This window comes from Podarcis erhardii, assembly GCF_964252035.2.
Source record: "Podarcis erhardii genome assembly, chromosome: 1".
In the NCBI taxonomy this organism is placed as follows: domain Eukaryota; kingdom Metazoa; phylum Chordata; class Lepidosauria; order Squamata; family Lacertidae; genus Podarcis; species Podarcis erhardii.
In genome coordinates this window covers 119,250,888-119,264,118 of record NC_138497.1, presented here as the reverse complement: position 1 = coordinate 119,264,118, position 13,231 = coordinate 119,250,888, and the positions used below count along the sequence as shown (strand labels likewise).

General features: G+C 43.3%; 1 protein-coding gene across 2 annotated transcripts in view; it reads right to left on the bottom strand.

Annotated features, from left to right (window-relative positions):
* The window catches only part of LOC309338907 (neurabin-1-like), a 39,033-nt gene extending 25,934 nt beyond the window's left edge, over positions 1-13,099 (bottom strand). The window contains exons 1-2 of one of the 2 annotated variants that reach the window (XM_081856423.1): positions 12,569-13,099; positions 9,675-11,535 (exon numbers count right to left, since the gene is read on the bottom strand). In XM_081856423.1, coding sequence (XP_081712549.1) covers positions 9,675-11,279 — 1,605 coding nt within the window. In that variant the 5' untranslated portion in view covers positions 11,280-11,535; positions 12,569-13,099. The remainder of the gene's footprint in view (positions 1-9,674; positions 11,536-12,568) is intronic. The other variant, XM_081856424.1, reaches the window with a different exon arrangement.
* Between the last annotated feature and the right edge of the window lie 132 nt (positions 13,100-13,231).

Genomic DNA, 13,231 nt, shown 5'->3' with positions numbered 1-13,231 from the left:
AAATCTTGTACATGTTTCCTTTTTTCTACCATCAGGAGTTATTTCACTCAGTTCCATCTATTTCATGGAACATATTCTAATATTATAATATCATTTGTTAATAATATAATCTTAGTAATGTGTTTGTTTTGTGCAGAATCGAATTGTTTCCAGGAACAGGAAACATGAAGTTTCTGATAACACTATATTTAGTAATCATGGCAGTAATCCAAAATGCCTCAGAAAAAGTAGACAAATATTTGTTATGTATTTACTAAGGGAATGAAGATGTCCTTCTTTCAGAAAATGCTTTTATTCAGATTAAACCTGTTTCAGAAATCAAGCCACATAGCAGAGATAGCAACTGCTATATCTTGAGATCCTTGGAAGATAAAGGTGGTATATAAATGAAATGAATAAATAAATAAATAGATAAATAAACAAATAGTATGGTCTGTACCAGCTTATTTTAAAATAATCAAGTTACTAGACATGGACAGAAAAAATTATCAAATGTTTTATTCTCCAGGTATCACTGAAATGCTATCTAACTAATTCAGAATTCTGGGCTGTTATACAAAATTTCCAAGAACAGTCTTTGACGTTGCACACAAGTAGTAACGGGAAGTATTAATGATTCACAATTGCTGTGTACCATGCAAAGCAGTAATTCAACCAAGTTCCATATCTAGAACCTACATACGTCAATGCACGGTAGATGCAAAAGTTCTAGCTTTGTACATTAACCAGGAAGCAGAAAGAGAAAGAAGCACAACAGCATATTACTGTATTTATATATTGCCTAATATTTCTGGACATTGCAAAAAAAATTAACAAAGAGGTAGATGGGTTTCCACAGCTTACAATCCACTCTTCACAGAAGTAACAATTCTGCAAAAGTGGGAGTGGGTGGCAGGAGGAAAAACAGTTGTCCTCTGAGAAAAGTCTGTTGATGATGATTATAAGAAAAAGACTAGGGTTACAGAAAAAAAAGGGGGGTTGTGTTAAATAAAACAGGTGATAGTAACCGAGGTTACAATTTGGATTATACTAAACCCACAATTTACACAAGGGTTACATTCTGTGGACTGCACCTAAAGCCAAAAGATTGTATTACAGTCAAAACCAACTGGGTTCAAAGGTGAGTGGGATTGCCAAAGCAATTCTTCCCAGAGCCTCACCTCTATTCCACCCATTATTATTATTATTATTATTATTATTATTATTATTATTATTACATAAAGCTGAATGTGCACAAGTTAAATGTGTGTAAGTTGCAGAGTATAGAGAGTATAGAGATAGTGCAACAAAACCTGTTATAGCTTTTGGGTAGAGAAATATATTTACCTCAACTGTTTTCTTCTCAAGGTTCATGTTACTGAAACATATTTTATTTGTAATTTATGTTTGAATGTTTTGCTTTGGTCCTAAGAAAAAATGTTTTTAAAGAAACCCTGCTAATCACTATATTCCAAAAAGGTGCCAGCTACAACACCTGAGATACAGTAGTTGTGAGATACGATGTGAACAGGAACCTAGTAGTGTCACGATCAAGGCAATACAGTGGTACTTACCATAGATTCCAACGTATAAGATGACTTTTTAACACCGGAAAAGAAGTTAAAAAGTTGGGGGTCGTCTTATACGCCGGGTATGGTTTCCTCCCGGTGCGGAGCCCACCGCCCACTGCTGCTGTGGCGGCAGCTTCAGCAGTGGGTGCTGGGCTCCACGCCAGGAGGAAGCTGCCCAGTGAAGCCGGCTTAGCATCGCTGGGCAGCTTCCTCCCAGCGTGGAGCCCGCTGCCCACTGCCGCTGCCCAGCGAAGCATATAAGAAGACCCCCCCAAATTGGCAGCGCTGCCAATTTGAGGGGTTGTCTTATACGCCCAGTCGCCTAATATGCCGGAATCTACGGTAATTTGTCCTGGAGGTCTGTTCTTAACCTGAAACTGCTCTTAACCTGAAGCACCACTTTAGCTAATGGGGCCTCCTGCTGCCGCTGCACCGCTGTTGCACGATTTCTGTTCTCATCCTGAAGCAAAGTTTTTAACCCGAGGTAATATTTCTGGGTTAGCAGAGTCTGTAACCTGAAGCATATATAACCTGAAGCGCATGTAACCCGAGGTACCACTGTACCTTGATTGGCTATCTAGGCAAGTAGCTCTCACATGTACACATACCACAAATTGCTACATGAATTATTAAGCTTCCCAGACAGTAACTTCTAATGAACTGAGCTTTTAATGGAGAGAAACTAGGAACAGAAAGGAACAGAAAGTTTTCTGTATGTATAGACCTATGGGCACCAGCTTTGGTGCTTTCATGAATAGTGGTTGTGTGCAAATCCCAGAATTGTAGAGCTGGAAGGGACCCCAAGGGTCATCTAGTCCAAGCCCCTGCAATGCAAGAATCTCATGTGCATTTTCTGAGCAATTTGCTTGCCAACTAGAAATATGGGCTCCAAAAGAAGTTTCCTATAGAAAGGTTAGATTCTGAAAACACAAGCAACATCCATTGAGTTCTCCCTCACTCCCACCCACACTGTCAAGGGAAAACCACCCCCTTAGCACTTCAGCACTGTGTTCACTCCCACCCTTACTGGGTACCTTTGACAAAAGTAATTGCAAGAGCCTTGCTCTTTCTGTTCCTGTGTTACAAGTGAAATAGAACTTTTACATCACACCCATCCAGGAAATGCATCAGCTAAAGTCACTGGATGATAAGCAATATTAGTCATACTCAGAACAGGACCATTGAAATCAGTGTATTTAAGTACATTAATTTTAGTTGCTGTACTCTGAGTAAGACTTAGCTCTCACCCACTTGCTTTTAATCTCCCATAATTATGAATTTTGGCTATCAGTGGTTACTAGGGTGTATTCTTTCAGAGGTTAGAGCTTGTGTGATCATTTTGGAACAAGTATCCCCCCCCCCAAATCCACAATCTTTTAAAACAAGATTTCATTCACAAGCACCAAGATACAATTAGGCCTATGGTTATTAAACTTCAGCAATGATCAGTATATTTCCTGTTAACATGTTTTGATGTGGCAGCATGAATCAGTATGGATGATATGAACATTCCAATGTAAGTTATTTTAATTTCCATTTTTCCAGAGCCTGTTCCAATTCTGCCATTTGTAGCAGATTGTCCCCTAATAACCAAAGCTATTGGTAGTCATCTGTACTATAGATGAAATTTTATTTTTCCTAATATAAACATTCAAATCTCTTAAGATCATTTTCTGTAAAGACATTTCTTCTCAATGTGCTCTCAAAATTTCCACACCATCTACAGCAGGGGTGAGAAACCTGTGGCCCTCCAGATGTTATTGAACTTCAGCTCCCATCAGCCCAGACAGTGTGGCTAGTGGTCACAGATGTTGACAGCTGTAGTACAGCAGTATCTAAGGAAGCACAGGTTCCCTATCCTGTCATCATTTCTAATTACGCCAATATTGGTTAAGGTATTTTAAAAGATTATTGAATAAGATGTGTGGACACAATGGTGAGTATGAACAGAACTTCACATTCCCCAAACAACTTTGGCAACAACTGGTAATCAAAATGCTTGATATCATGCCATGTGTATGGCTGCCATTAACACCATTCAGCTAGCAGGTTAAGAAAGCTTCCCAGGCCTTCACTTCCAGCTCACAAACAACAAATGCAGTTTGTGACTTTATTTATTTTCTGCTGGTCCAGAGAGTAAGACCGAAACCAATAACTTCAAATTACAAGAAAAGGGATGTAGACTGAGCACCAGGAACTACTTCCTGCCAGTATGAGCTTTTCAACAATGGGACACACTGCTATTGAAGGTGGTGAAATCTCTTTAGGGTTTTAGCAGAGGTTGGATGGTATTAGAGATACCTGCCACTTGAGGACTTTGGCAGGGGGCAGTGTGTTCAGATAAGGCTGTGAATATTCTCCATCCAAAATTTTGGAGAGCTACTACCAGCTAGCATGGACAATACTGAACCAGATGAGCCAGTAGTCTAATTTGGTTTAAGACAGCTTTCTATATTCCTAGGCCCTTTCCAACTTCAAAGCCATTTGAAAATAAAAATATACCCCAAATGTGCAAAAATCACCTTTGAGAATAACAACAGAGACTATTATATGTTTCCTGCTTGGCAGGGGGTTGGACTCGATGGCCCTTGTGGTCTCTTCCAACTCTATGATTCTATGATTCTATATGTGCAGTTTTTAGTATTATAACCAAGTATAGTTCAAAAAGCCAGAAGGGCACAAATATTCTGAGGTGACCATTACTTCTCATTACTATTATGGTTAGCAGGTTCATAAACCACAACCAAAGCATCAAATTAAGGTATTCCTTACATCCCGTTTTTATTGCCACAGCTGTTCCTTTTTTTACTGCCCAAACAGAAACAAAATTTGTCTTATTACTGTACCACTGACAATGAGAAGGTTTGAATGAATTTACTTTCACTCTGCTCTTTCAATGAGTAGCTTACAAAGATCTAAATGGCATGACATACAAAGAAAAGGGAAAACCAGTTCTCATAACAACCAATCACAATCCCCACCCCAAGCTGAAAAAAGGATCTTTCAGTCTTGTTCCATCAAATTGGTCACAGTGAATGAGAACACTTCTATTGTTTATTCCCCTTTACTTTATTTTATCCTTCAGCATTGGTGACTTAGGCTGCAATCCTGTGCACAAACTCAGGAGTAAGTCTCAATGAATTCAGCAGGACTCACTTCATAATAGACATAAGCAGGATTGCACTGTAAATGACTACTCACCAAAGCCATGTCCTAACATTAAACTTTTGCCAACTGTACCATAAAACTTCTTATTGCTGATTTTTAAATTTCAAATTCTTAAATTATGAATCCTGTATAAGCTACTAGAGCTATTGGTGCAAGGAAGAAAAAAGTATGTGTCACTAAGCTGTACAAGGTAGTACAAGACAGGGCCAATTTAAGTAAGAAGCGAGAATGTCCCAAAGACTAGTTTGGGTGGGAAACCCCACCCCATTGTAAAGTGTTGATATGATAGGAAGTAGCTTATGGAAGATAATGTCAAACTTTTAAAATAAGGTACAGTATATCAAGTACACAACATTGTGACTACCTTTCACCAAGAATAGCTTATTTACGGCCATCACAGTAATTGCCTACAATTGTATAGATTTTGAATGGTTCCATATAGGACCCCCTACATGCAAAATCTTAAGAAAGAAATGTAGCTTAGCACAATCCTAACCATCTAAGTGCAAGTGCAAGAGAGGAACATTAGCATGCACTACTCTGCATACCTGGGTCAATTACAGGGAACCATGCTAGTTGAAAAATACTGCTATTCTTTCTGCAAGTACTGTAGCAAAAAAGAGACATAAGAACAGCAGAGAACTTCTCCCACCTCCATTGTGAGGTAGGTCAGGCTGAGATACAGTGACAGGACCAAGTTCACCCAGTGAACCTCATGCCTCACTAGGGATTCCAACGCCATTTTTCCCAGGTCCTAGTCCGACACTCTAACCACTAAACCATTAGCTAAGAAGGAACCATTTCCAACACTGGTACAGAGGTAAACATTAACAAAAAGGAGAACCATGCCATAAAGGGGAGGAGATAGGCAAAAGGAGTATATGAACTTTCCATCTACAGTGGTACCTTGGTAGTCGAACGCCGAGGCTCCCGAACGCTGCAAACCTGGAAGTGAGTGTTCCAGTTTGTGAATCTTTTTTGGAAGCCGAACGTCTGACATGGCTTTTGATTGAGCACAGGAAGCTACTGCAGCCAAATGGAAGCTGTGCCTTGGTTTCTGAACCATTTCAGGAGTCAAATGGACTCCCGGAATGGATTAAATTCAAGAACCAAGGTACCACTGTACTCCCAATCTCTGAACCACAATGTCAGATGCTCTGGGAATCAAAAATGCACTGTACAAAAGACAAAACTGATGCTTACTACAGCAAAGTAAAAACATGTTGGCCCAAGGTAACACACGTTAGAGCAGGCTTCCTCAAACTCGGCCCTCCAGATGTTTTGAGACTACAATTCTCATCATCCCTGACCACTGGTCCTGCTAGCTAGGTATCGTGTGAGTTGTAGGCCAAAAACATCTGGAGGGCAGAGGTTGAGGAAGACTGTGTTAGAGAAATGGTGGGAAAGGTATCGGCTGATTCTTTAATAGTCATTTAAATGAAGATATCATATGATCATCAGTTGTCAACATTAGTTTACCTCAAGTTTGCCCATAGGCTATGAATGAGATTTTGGATTCGGAACGACCAACAACTGGCTGCAATCCAGAGCAGTTCCTTTTCAACATACTCTTCATTAGTTTCCAAAAGTTAATGGAGGCTGAGATATTAAATGTTAGCATTTTAAACTAAACTGCATTTTATTTTTGTCATATGATCTTCAGAATGCCTTTTTGAAACTTTACTGCTTGAACATGAAACCAGAGTGTTGGGCCTTTACTGAATAATCATAAAATTAATAGGCTACTTAGGAGCTTATTAGGATAAGAATAAAAGCATCAATCTAAAGGTTCCCTGTGCACAGTACTTGGCTGCAGCGGAAGTTATCTTCAGGCACAGAGCAACTGAATTATCAGTATGGGGTCAAAGCAGATGTGACCGTAAATATGTCTATGTCTCCCATTTAACATGCAGGTCTTGTGTATAGACTGATAAGCAGCTGTGGAGGACAAATTAACCCTTTTCCTTCTCTGCTATGATACTGAAGAAAACCCCTCCTTTGAAGGTGCCATTTTCTCTTGGAAATCCCCATTCACACCAATAGGGAAATCTGTCCCAATTCAAACAGCTCATTCTCAAGATCACAGAAGGTGAGAAAAAGGTTAAATTCTTTCTCATGCCTTCTGAAATCCAAATAACAATAATTATCAGTTCCCCTTCAATGTTGCTGCCATTTACATTAAAACAAACACATGTTAATTGCAAAGACACTTGAACCTCATAATCATGTCAGCCCACAATTTTAATATCAACTACAGTGGTACCTCAGGTTACAGACGTTTCAGGTTACAGACTCCGCTAACCTGGAAGTAGTACCTCGGGTTAAGAACTTTGCTTCAGGATGAGAACAAAAATTGTGCTCCAGTGGCGCGGGAGCAGTAGGAGGCCCCCAATAGCTAAAGTGGTACCTCAGGTTAAGAACAGTTTCAGGTTAAGAACCGACTTCCAGAATGAATTAAGTTCTTAACCCGAGGTACTACTGTACCTGTTTGGAGGTGAGAAGGGGCTTTTGAATTCTTCTTCTTCTTTTTTCTACTCATTTCAGGTGACTGGTACAGTCAGAGCTGGATACACGGATTGAGATGCAAATAGGAAGTAACCTGGCCCATCATTGTTCTTTTTTACTGAGGTAATAACAGGGTAAAAAACACATATAATTCACATAAATTAGGGCATGGCTAGCAAAGGTATTGCCCTCCAGCTGCTTTGACTAAAACACCCATCTGCCCAGCCAGCATAACCAACTGTCAGTGTTGATGGGACTTATAGTCCACAAAATGTGGAGGTCACCACACTACCTACCTCTGCATTAGGCACATTGTGTATGAGCCTTATAATTTCTGGTTACAGTGGTACCTCTGGTTAAGAACTTAATTCATTCCGTAGGTCTGTTCTTAATCTGAAACTGTTCTTAACCTGAGGTACCACTTTAGCTAATGGGGCCTCCCGCTGCTGCCGCATGATTTCTGTTCTCATCCTGAGGTAAAGTTATTGACCCAAGGTACTAATTCCGGACTAGCGGAGTCTATAACCTGAAGTGTCTGTAGCCTGAGGTGTCTGTAGCCTGAGGTACCACTGTATATAAAACAGCTATGGAACAGAATTGATTTGGAGTTGTGAAATTTTACTCCTACTTCAAGGTTCTAAACATGCTTATACATACAAAACTAAGTCCCACCAGTTTCAATGGGACTTACTGCCCAATCAGCATGCTTAGGACAGCAGCCTCAGACATTTAACTAAAGTTCAAAAGTTGCCATGTATTAGCAGCACACTACCAGAAGACTGAGGGACGCGGGTGGCGCTGTGGGTAAAACCTCAGCGCCTAGGGCTTGCCAATCGCATGGTCGGCGGTTCGAATCCCCGCAGCAGGGTGAGCTCCCGTCTTTCAGTCCCAGCTCCTGCCCACCTAGCAGTTCGAAAGCACTCGTAAGTGCAAGTAGATAAATAGGTACCGCTTTATAGCCGGAAGGTAAACAGCGTTTCCGTGTGCTGCGCTGGTGCCGGCTTGCTAGAGCAGCTTCATCACGCTGGCCACGTGACCCAGAAGTGTCTCCAGACAGCGCTGGCCCCCGGCCTCTTAAGTGAGATGGGTGCACAACCCTAGAGTCGGACACGACTGGCCCGTACGGGCAGGGGTACCTTTACCTTTACCATAAGGCTTTATAAATATTTTTTTAATTCCAAAGTAGGGGTCAGCAACCTTTTTCAGCCATGGGCCGGTCCACCATCCCTCAGACCATGTGGTGGGCCGGACTATCTATATTTTTTGGGGGGGGGGGAGGAATGAACAAATTCCTATGCCCCCCAAATAACCCAGAGATGCATTTTTAATAAAAGGACACATTCTACTCATGTAAAAACACGCTGATTCCCGGACCGTCCACAGGCCGGATTGAGAAGGCGATTGGGCCGCATCCGGCCCCCAGGCCTTAGGTTGCCTACCCCTGTTCCAAAGCATAAATAATTCTGGGTGCCCAAACTACATTCTACCCACTTTTGTCTGTTTCTTCCAGTATTAAGGGCTCCGGGTAAAGTGATGTATACAAATTAATAAAACTAATTTGTGTGTCATGTAACCATCCAACTAATACTGCTTAAATGTTAACTTTCAAGCTTTAAAAAAACACTTGTTGCAAAAGTGAATCTAATTCAGTACTGAAGTCAAAGACGACCTCAAACTTCTTTTAGGAAGACACAAGGTTCGCATCACACTTGCAAAAGTAACTGGGAACAATCTTGGTTAGCAGTGCCATCTTTTGCAAACCTTTATGTTGCTATGCTTTTGAAAACACACAACTCCCTAACCTCCCCCATAGCTCTACGATATTCCCAATCCGTTCTACCCTAAAATGGTAATCCGTGTACAAGCCTAGCAATTTGAAAGTTCCAGATAAATGATCATCTTCAAACATTAACCACTATTGGGAAATATTTCCTTAGATACTTTGGGTGATATCCAACACTTCTCCCCCCTGCTGACGAAAGGCATCCATCAGGAGAATGGGAGAGAAACGCATTTCTCAGTAATTCCCCCTCTTCCCTTCAGTCTCCTGTGGCTCCTCAAAATCTGGAGGGCTGAGAAACCCTGCGAAGCAGTTTTTGAGTGACAGCAGAGGGTGTAGAGAGGAGGAGTCACCAAAAACTGCCTCCCGCCACTGTTCTGCTGACAGAAGCTTTCCACCAGTGAAGAGGAAGCAGTGGATATCACTCATTCAACCCAATTATAGGCATACTTATTTGGAAGTCCTATTAATATCAAAAGGGACTGGCTGCTAAACAAACCAGGTGGATGAAGCCAAGGGGTTCTACAATTACATTCAGTATTATTTGTCACCATAATTAAATCAAAAGCAACAATGATTATACCATACAACATGTAATCTTCTGGAAATGGCATCATCACATTAGGCATTAGGAAAAAGGAAGGAAAATACAACTATCCATGACACTTTACCTTGATTGGGGCTGTGGAAAACTTTACTTTCCTATCTGGATCGGAATCTTCTTCTTCAGAGAGTCCAGGAAATTCCTCATAATTACTATCATAGTTGTATTCCTCCTCTGGCAAGGTTTCCTCTCCTTCAGGGCCCTGACTATAAGTCTCTGTTTCTCTGTCATCGTCAAAAGCTGCATTCTCTATCCCAAAAGCACTGGAAGAAAATCCACTACAATTTTCTGGCCTTTCTTGTTCTTCATCCTCTTCTTCACTATCTCCTACTTGTTCTACATGATCATGCTCTCTTGTTTGAACTTCCTCCTGAGATGCCACATCTTTTACTCCTTTTTGATGGGGCTCACTGCACCCACTAAGTTTCTCCATTTCTTCAAAGGTGAGGCCATTTCCTTCACCTTCCCAGCTTGGAAATCGGAGTGGTTTCTCCTTCTGGAAGACATTAACTTCCCCCACAATTTCACCATCATTCTCTGAAGTTTTATTCTGCACCATTATCAATTCAGCTCTAACTACTTCTACCTGAGAGATTTTTATTGGGGCTCTATCTACTTTAGTAGACACATTGTTTGTATACTGCAGATTCCTCTCAGAGGTTTGTTGCTCTCTTCCAGACGCTTCTTCAGTGACCCTACTCTGTTCAGGTTGATTTTGCTTCAAGTACAGCTCTTCCTTAACCACTGGTGATTCCCAACTGCAGAACACCGACTCGACTGGACTTTGAGTACCCTCATTTTTTGAAGTGTCTTTACACTCTTCACTGTCACTGTCTCCCAGGAAACTCTCCAGTCTTCTAGAAATAGGTCCAGCATTCAGTGAGGACAATCTAGAGCTGGAGTGCTGCACCTTGTGTTCATTGTTCCCTTGACCCTCTGCCTTGTCTATGGTGACTTGAGAGCCAACATCGGTATTGAAATTAAAGTGATCAACCACACTACTACCGTCAGAGGAGGCAGAGCCATGCCTCCTCCTATCTTCAATCCTTTCATTTTTGCTAGGAGTACATCTGTCCAATGAGCTTGGTTTTTTTGTGTTCCTTTCAAAAAGTTTCCTAGTCTCAGAAAACTTCTCCGCTAGGGCAGCTTTGTCTAGATGTCCTTCATCACTGCTACAGATAATTTTGTCAGTAATCGAAGAAGCAGGTAAAGAATCCTGGGGACCACTGCAAGGGACAGAGTCAATATTTAGGAGGTTGTTTTTTTGAACACAAAAGAAAGATGGGCTACTGGGAGAAGGAGGAGCAGGGTCACTTGCAGCTGTTTTGGTGATGATCTTGGGCTCAGAGGGTGGGCTGTTCTCAGAACAAAGTGGAGTGGAAGAGCCACCCATCTGCATGAACATATTTTTGATCTTGTGTACCCTGTTGCCATAGGTGGCAGCTCTGCCCCGAACATGTGGGTCATTACCTCCACCATTGGATGAGCTAGTCAGCTTTTGCTGGGAGCCAGATCTATTTGAAGCATTATCCGAGTTCACAGAATCAAAACTGCACTTAATAGCATGAAAATCAGCTTTATAGGCATTTCTGTGTGGAGAAGCACTTCTTAAAGTCCTCTCTCCTTTTCCTTCAGTCTTCATCATTGTCAAAAGGAGAGACCCTTCACTCATTTACAGTGGGGAGAGGTATGAAAACCAACAGCAGTTGCCCTTGCTGTTCTTCACAATGCCAGGATACAAGCCTCTTACAAACTGGAGACAGAATGAGACTGGAAGACGCCTCTGACTGGCTTATTCCATGCAGGCACTGAAGTGAGTTGTGGGAAGAGCCAGAGAAGAACACACACAGTGAGAACAAGCACTCGAGGAATGTATCTGGAAAAACGGGATCCTAGCGCCACGGCTGATCTACTATCCTGAAAGCCATCTGCAAAAAAAGAAAAGTTAATGAGCCGAAGGAGGAGACCTCACCCTTCTACGTATCTCAACTTCTCTCAAACAGAATTCCATACCCTGAGGAGCAGTGTGAAACTTATTTCTATTGTCCTCTGCCAATCAAAGGGAAAGCAAAATCAAAATCAAAAAACGATTAAGTCGCAGATGAAATAAATACAAACTCTGAATTTCTGGAATTAACGCAGACCGAAGCTCACTGGGGCTTTACCCTGCAACAGTGTTGGAAATAGTGAGGAGGAGAAAAACTGCTTTAAGCATGTGGAAAGCAGTTGTCTCTTTCTCACTGGCCATTGAATAAACCGTAGGCAGCTCTTCCTCATCGGGGATTAAGAGGAAAGGCTTCCAGGGCAAGAGGATGCGGCTTCCAGGCAAGGCTGGGGAGCCCTTTCCACAAGGGGAACATTTGCTCCCGCGCTGCAAACTTTTCTTTCTGGACAGACCTGCTGGCCCAAAGGAGGCCGATTTCTCCCCCCCCCCATGAAAAATCTCTTTTCCCTCGTCTGCCTCCAAGAGGCTTGGCCGTTCCAAGTTCCTTGGAGGCCCATCTCTGGCTGTTCCTAATTCCTGAGGCGGCGAGGGGGGGGGCGGAATACAGTGGGGGGAAATACGTGGACGCCACAACTTCACGCCCCCCCCCCACAATCCCCGCCAGCCAGCCCCCGCCTACGTCCTTCTTCCCTCACTCGGCGTCTCTCCCTTTCTTGCCTAGGGCCAGGCAGGAATGCGAACAATTCCGGCCCGAACTTTGAGGCTTCCTTATGAGAGAAGCGGAGATAAAGAGTCGTCGTCGTCGTCGTCGTCCGTCCCCCGTCCCCCCCGGGAAGGGAAAGAGAGCCAACTCCGGAGGCTCACAATGGAAAGCCGCTGCCACGAAACTCGCCGGCTCCCTCCCCCCTCGGAGAGTTTGCCCGCTTTCCTTTCCCTCCTCACGGGAACTCAAACAACAACAACGGCCCACCCCCACCCCACCCCCCACACACAAAAAGCACCTCCGAACTTATTACCTGAGGTAAAAAGCTCATATCCCGCGCGGCAGCAGCGGCGGCGGCTCTTTCCCCTCCGCCCGTATCCGCCCCTCCGAACAGCGGCTCCCGAGGCTCCGGCTCCGGCTAACTTCTTCTTCTTCTTTACTAGCTCTTTTCTTTTCTTCTATTTTTTTTTTTTTTACAACTCCGCCCTCCTCACCCCCAAAACAAAAAAAAAAAAAACCAAACTATTCGCCCGCCCGCCTTTCCACTATCAACTACTCTCCGTCTCGCGCGCCCGCCCGCACGGCCAGTTTATAGTTCTTCTACGGTTTTCTTTCTCGCTCTTCCCCCCTCCTTCTTCTTCTCTCTCTCTCTCTCTCTCTCTTTCGTTCCACAGCCCCCTCCCCTCCTCTCCAGGCCGCGCGGGCGGGCGGGCGCGCGCTCAACCCCCTACAACAACAAAGGGAGAAGAAAGGGGTGAAAAAAAGAGTCCCCGGAGCGCGAGCCCCGCTTCTTCCTCTTGGAGGGAGGGAGGGGGAAGAGGGATCAGAGGTGAGGGACCAGGAGGCGGGGAGGAGCGCGAGCGCGGCGGCGGCGAAGTTCTGAGGGAAACGCCTGCATCCGTTGGGATATACCATACTCGGGAGGAGAGGGAAGGCTCGGGCCGTACCATCTTGACTTGAGGGAAAAGCCCGGGGA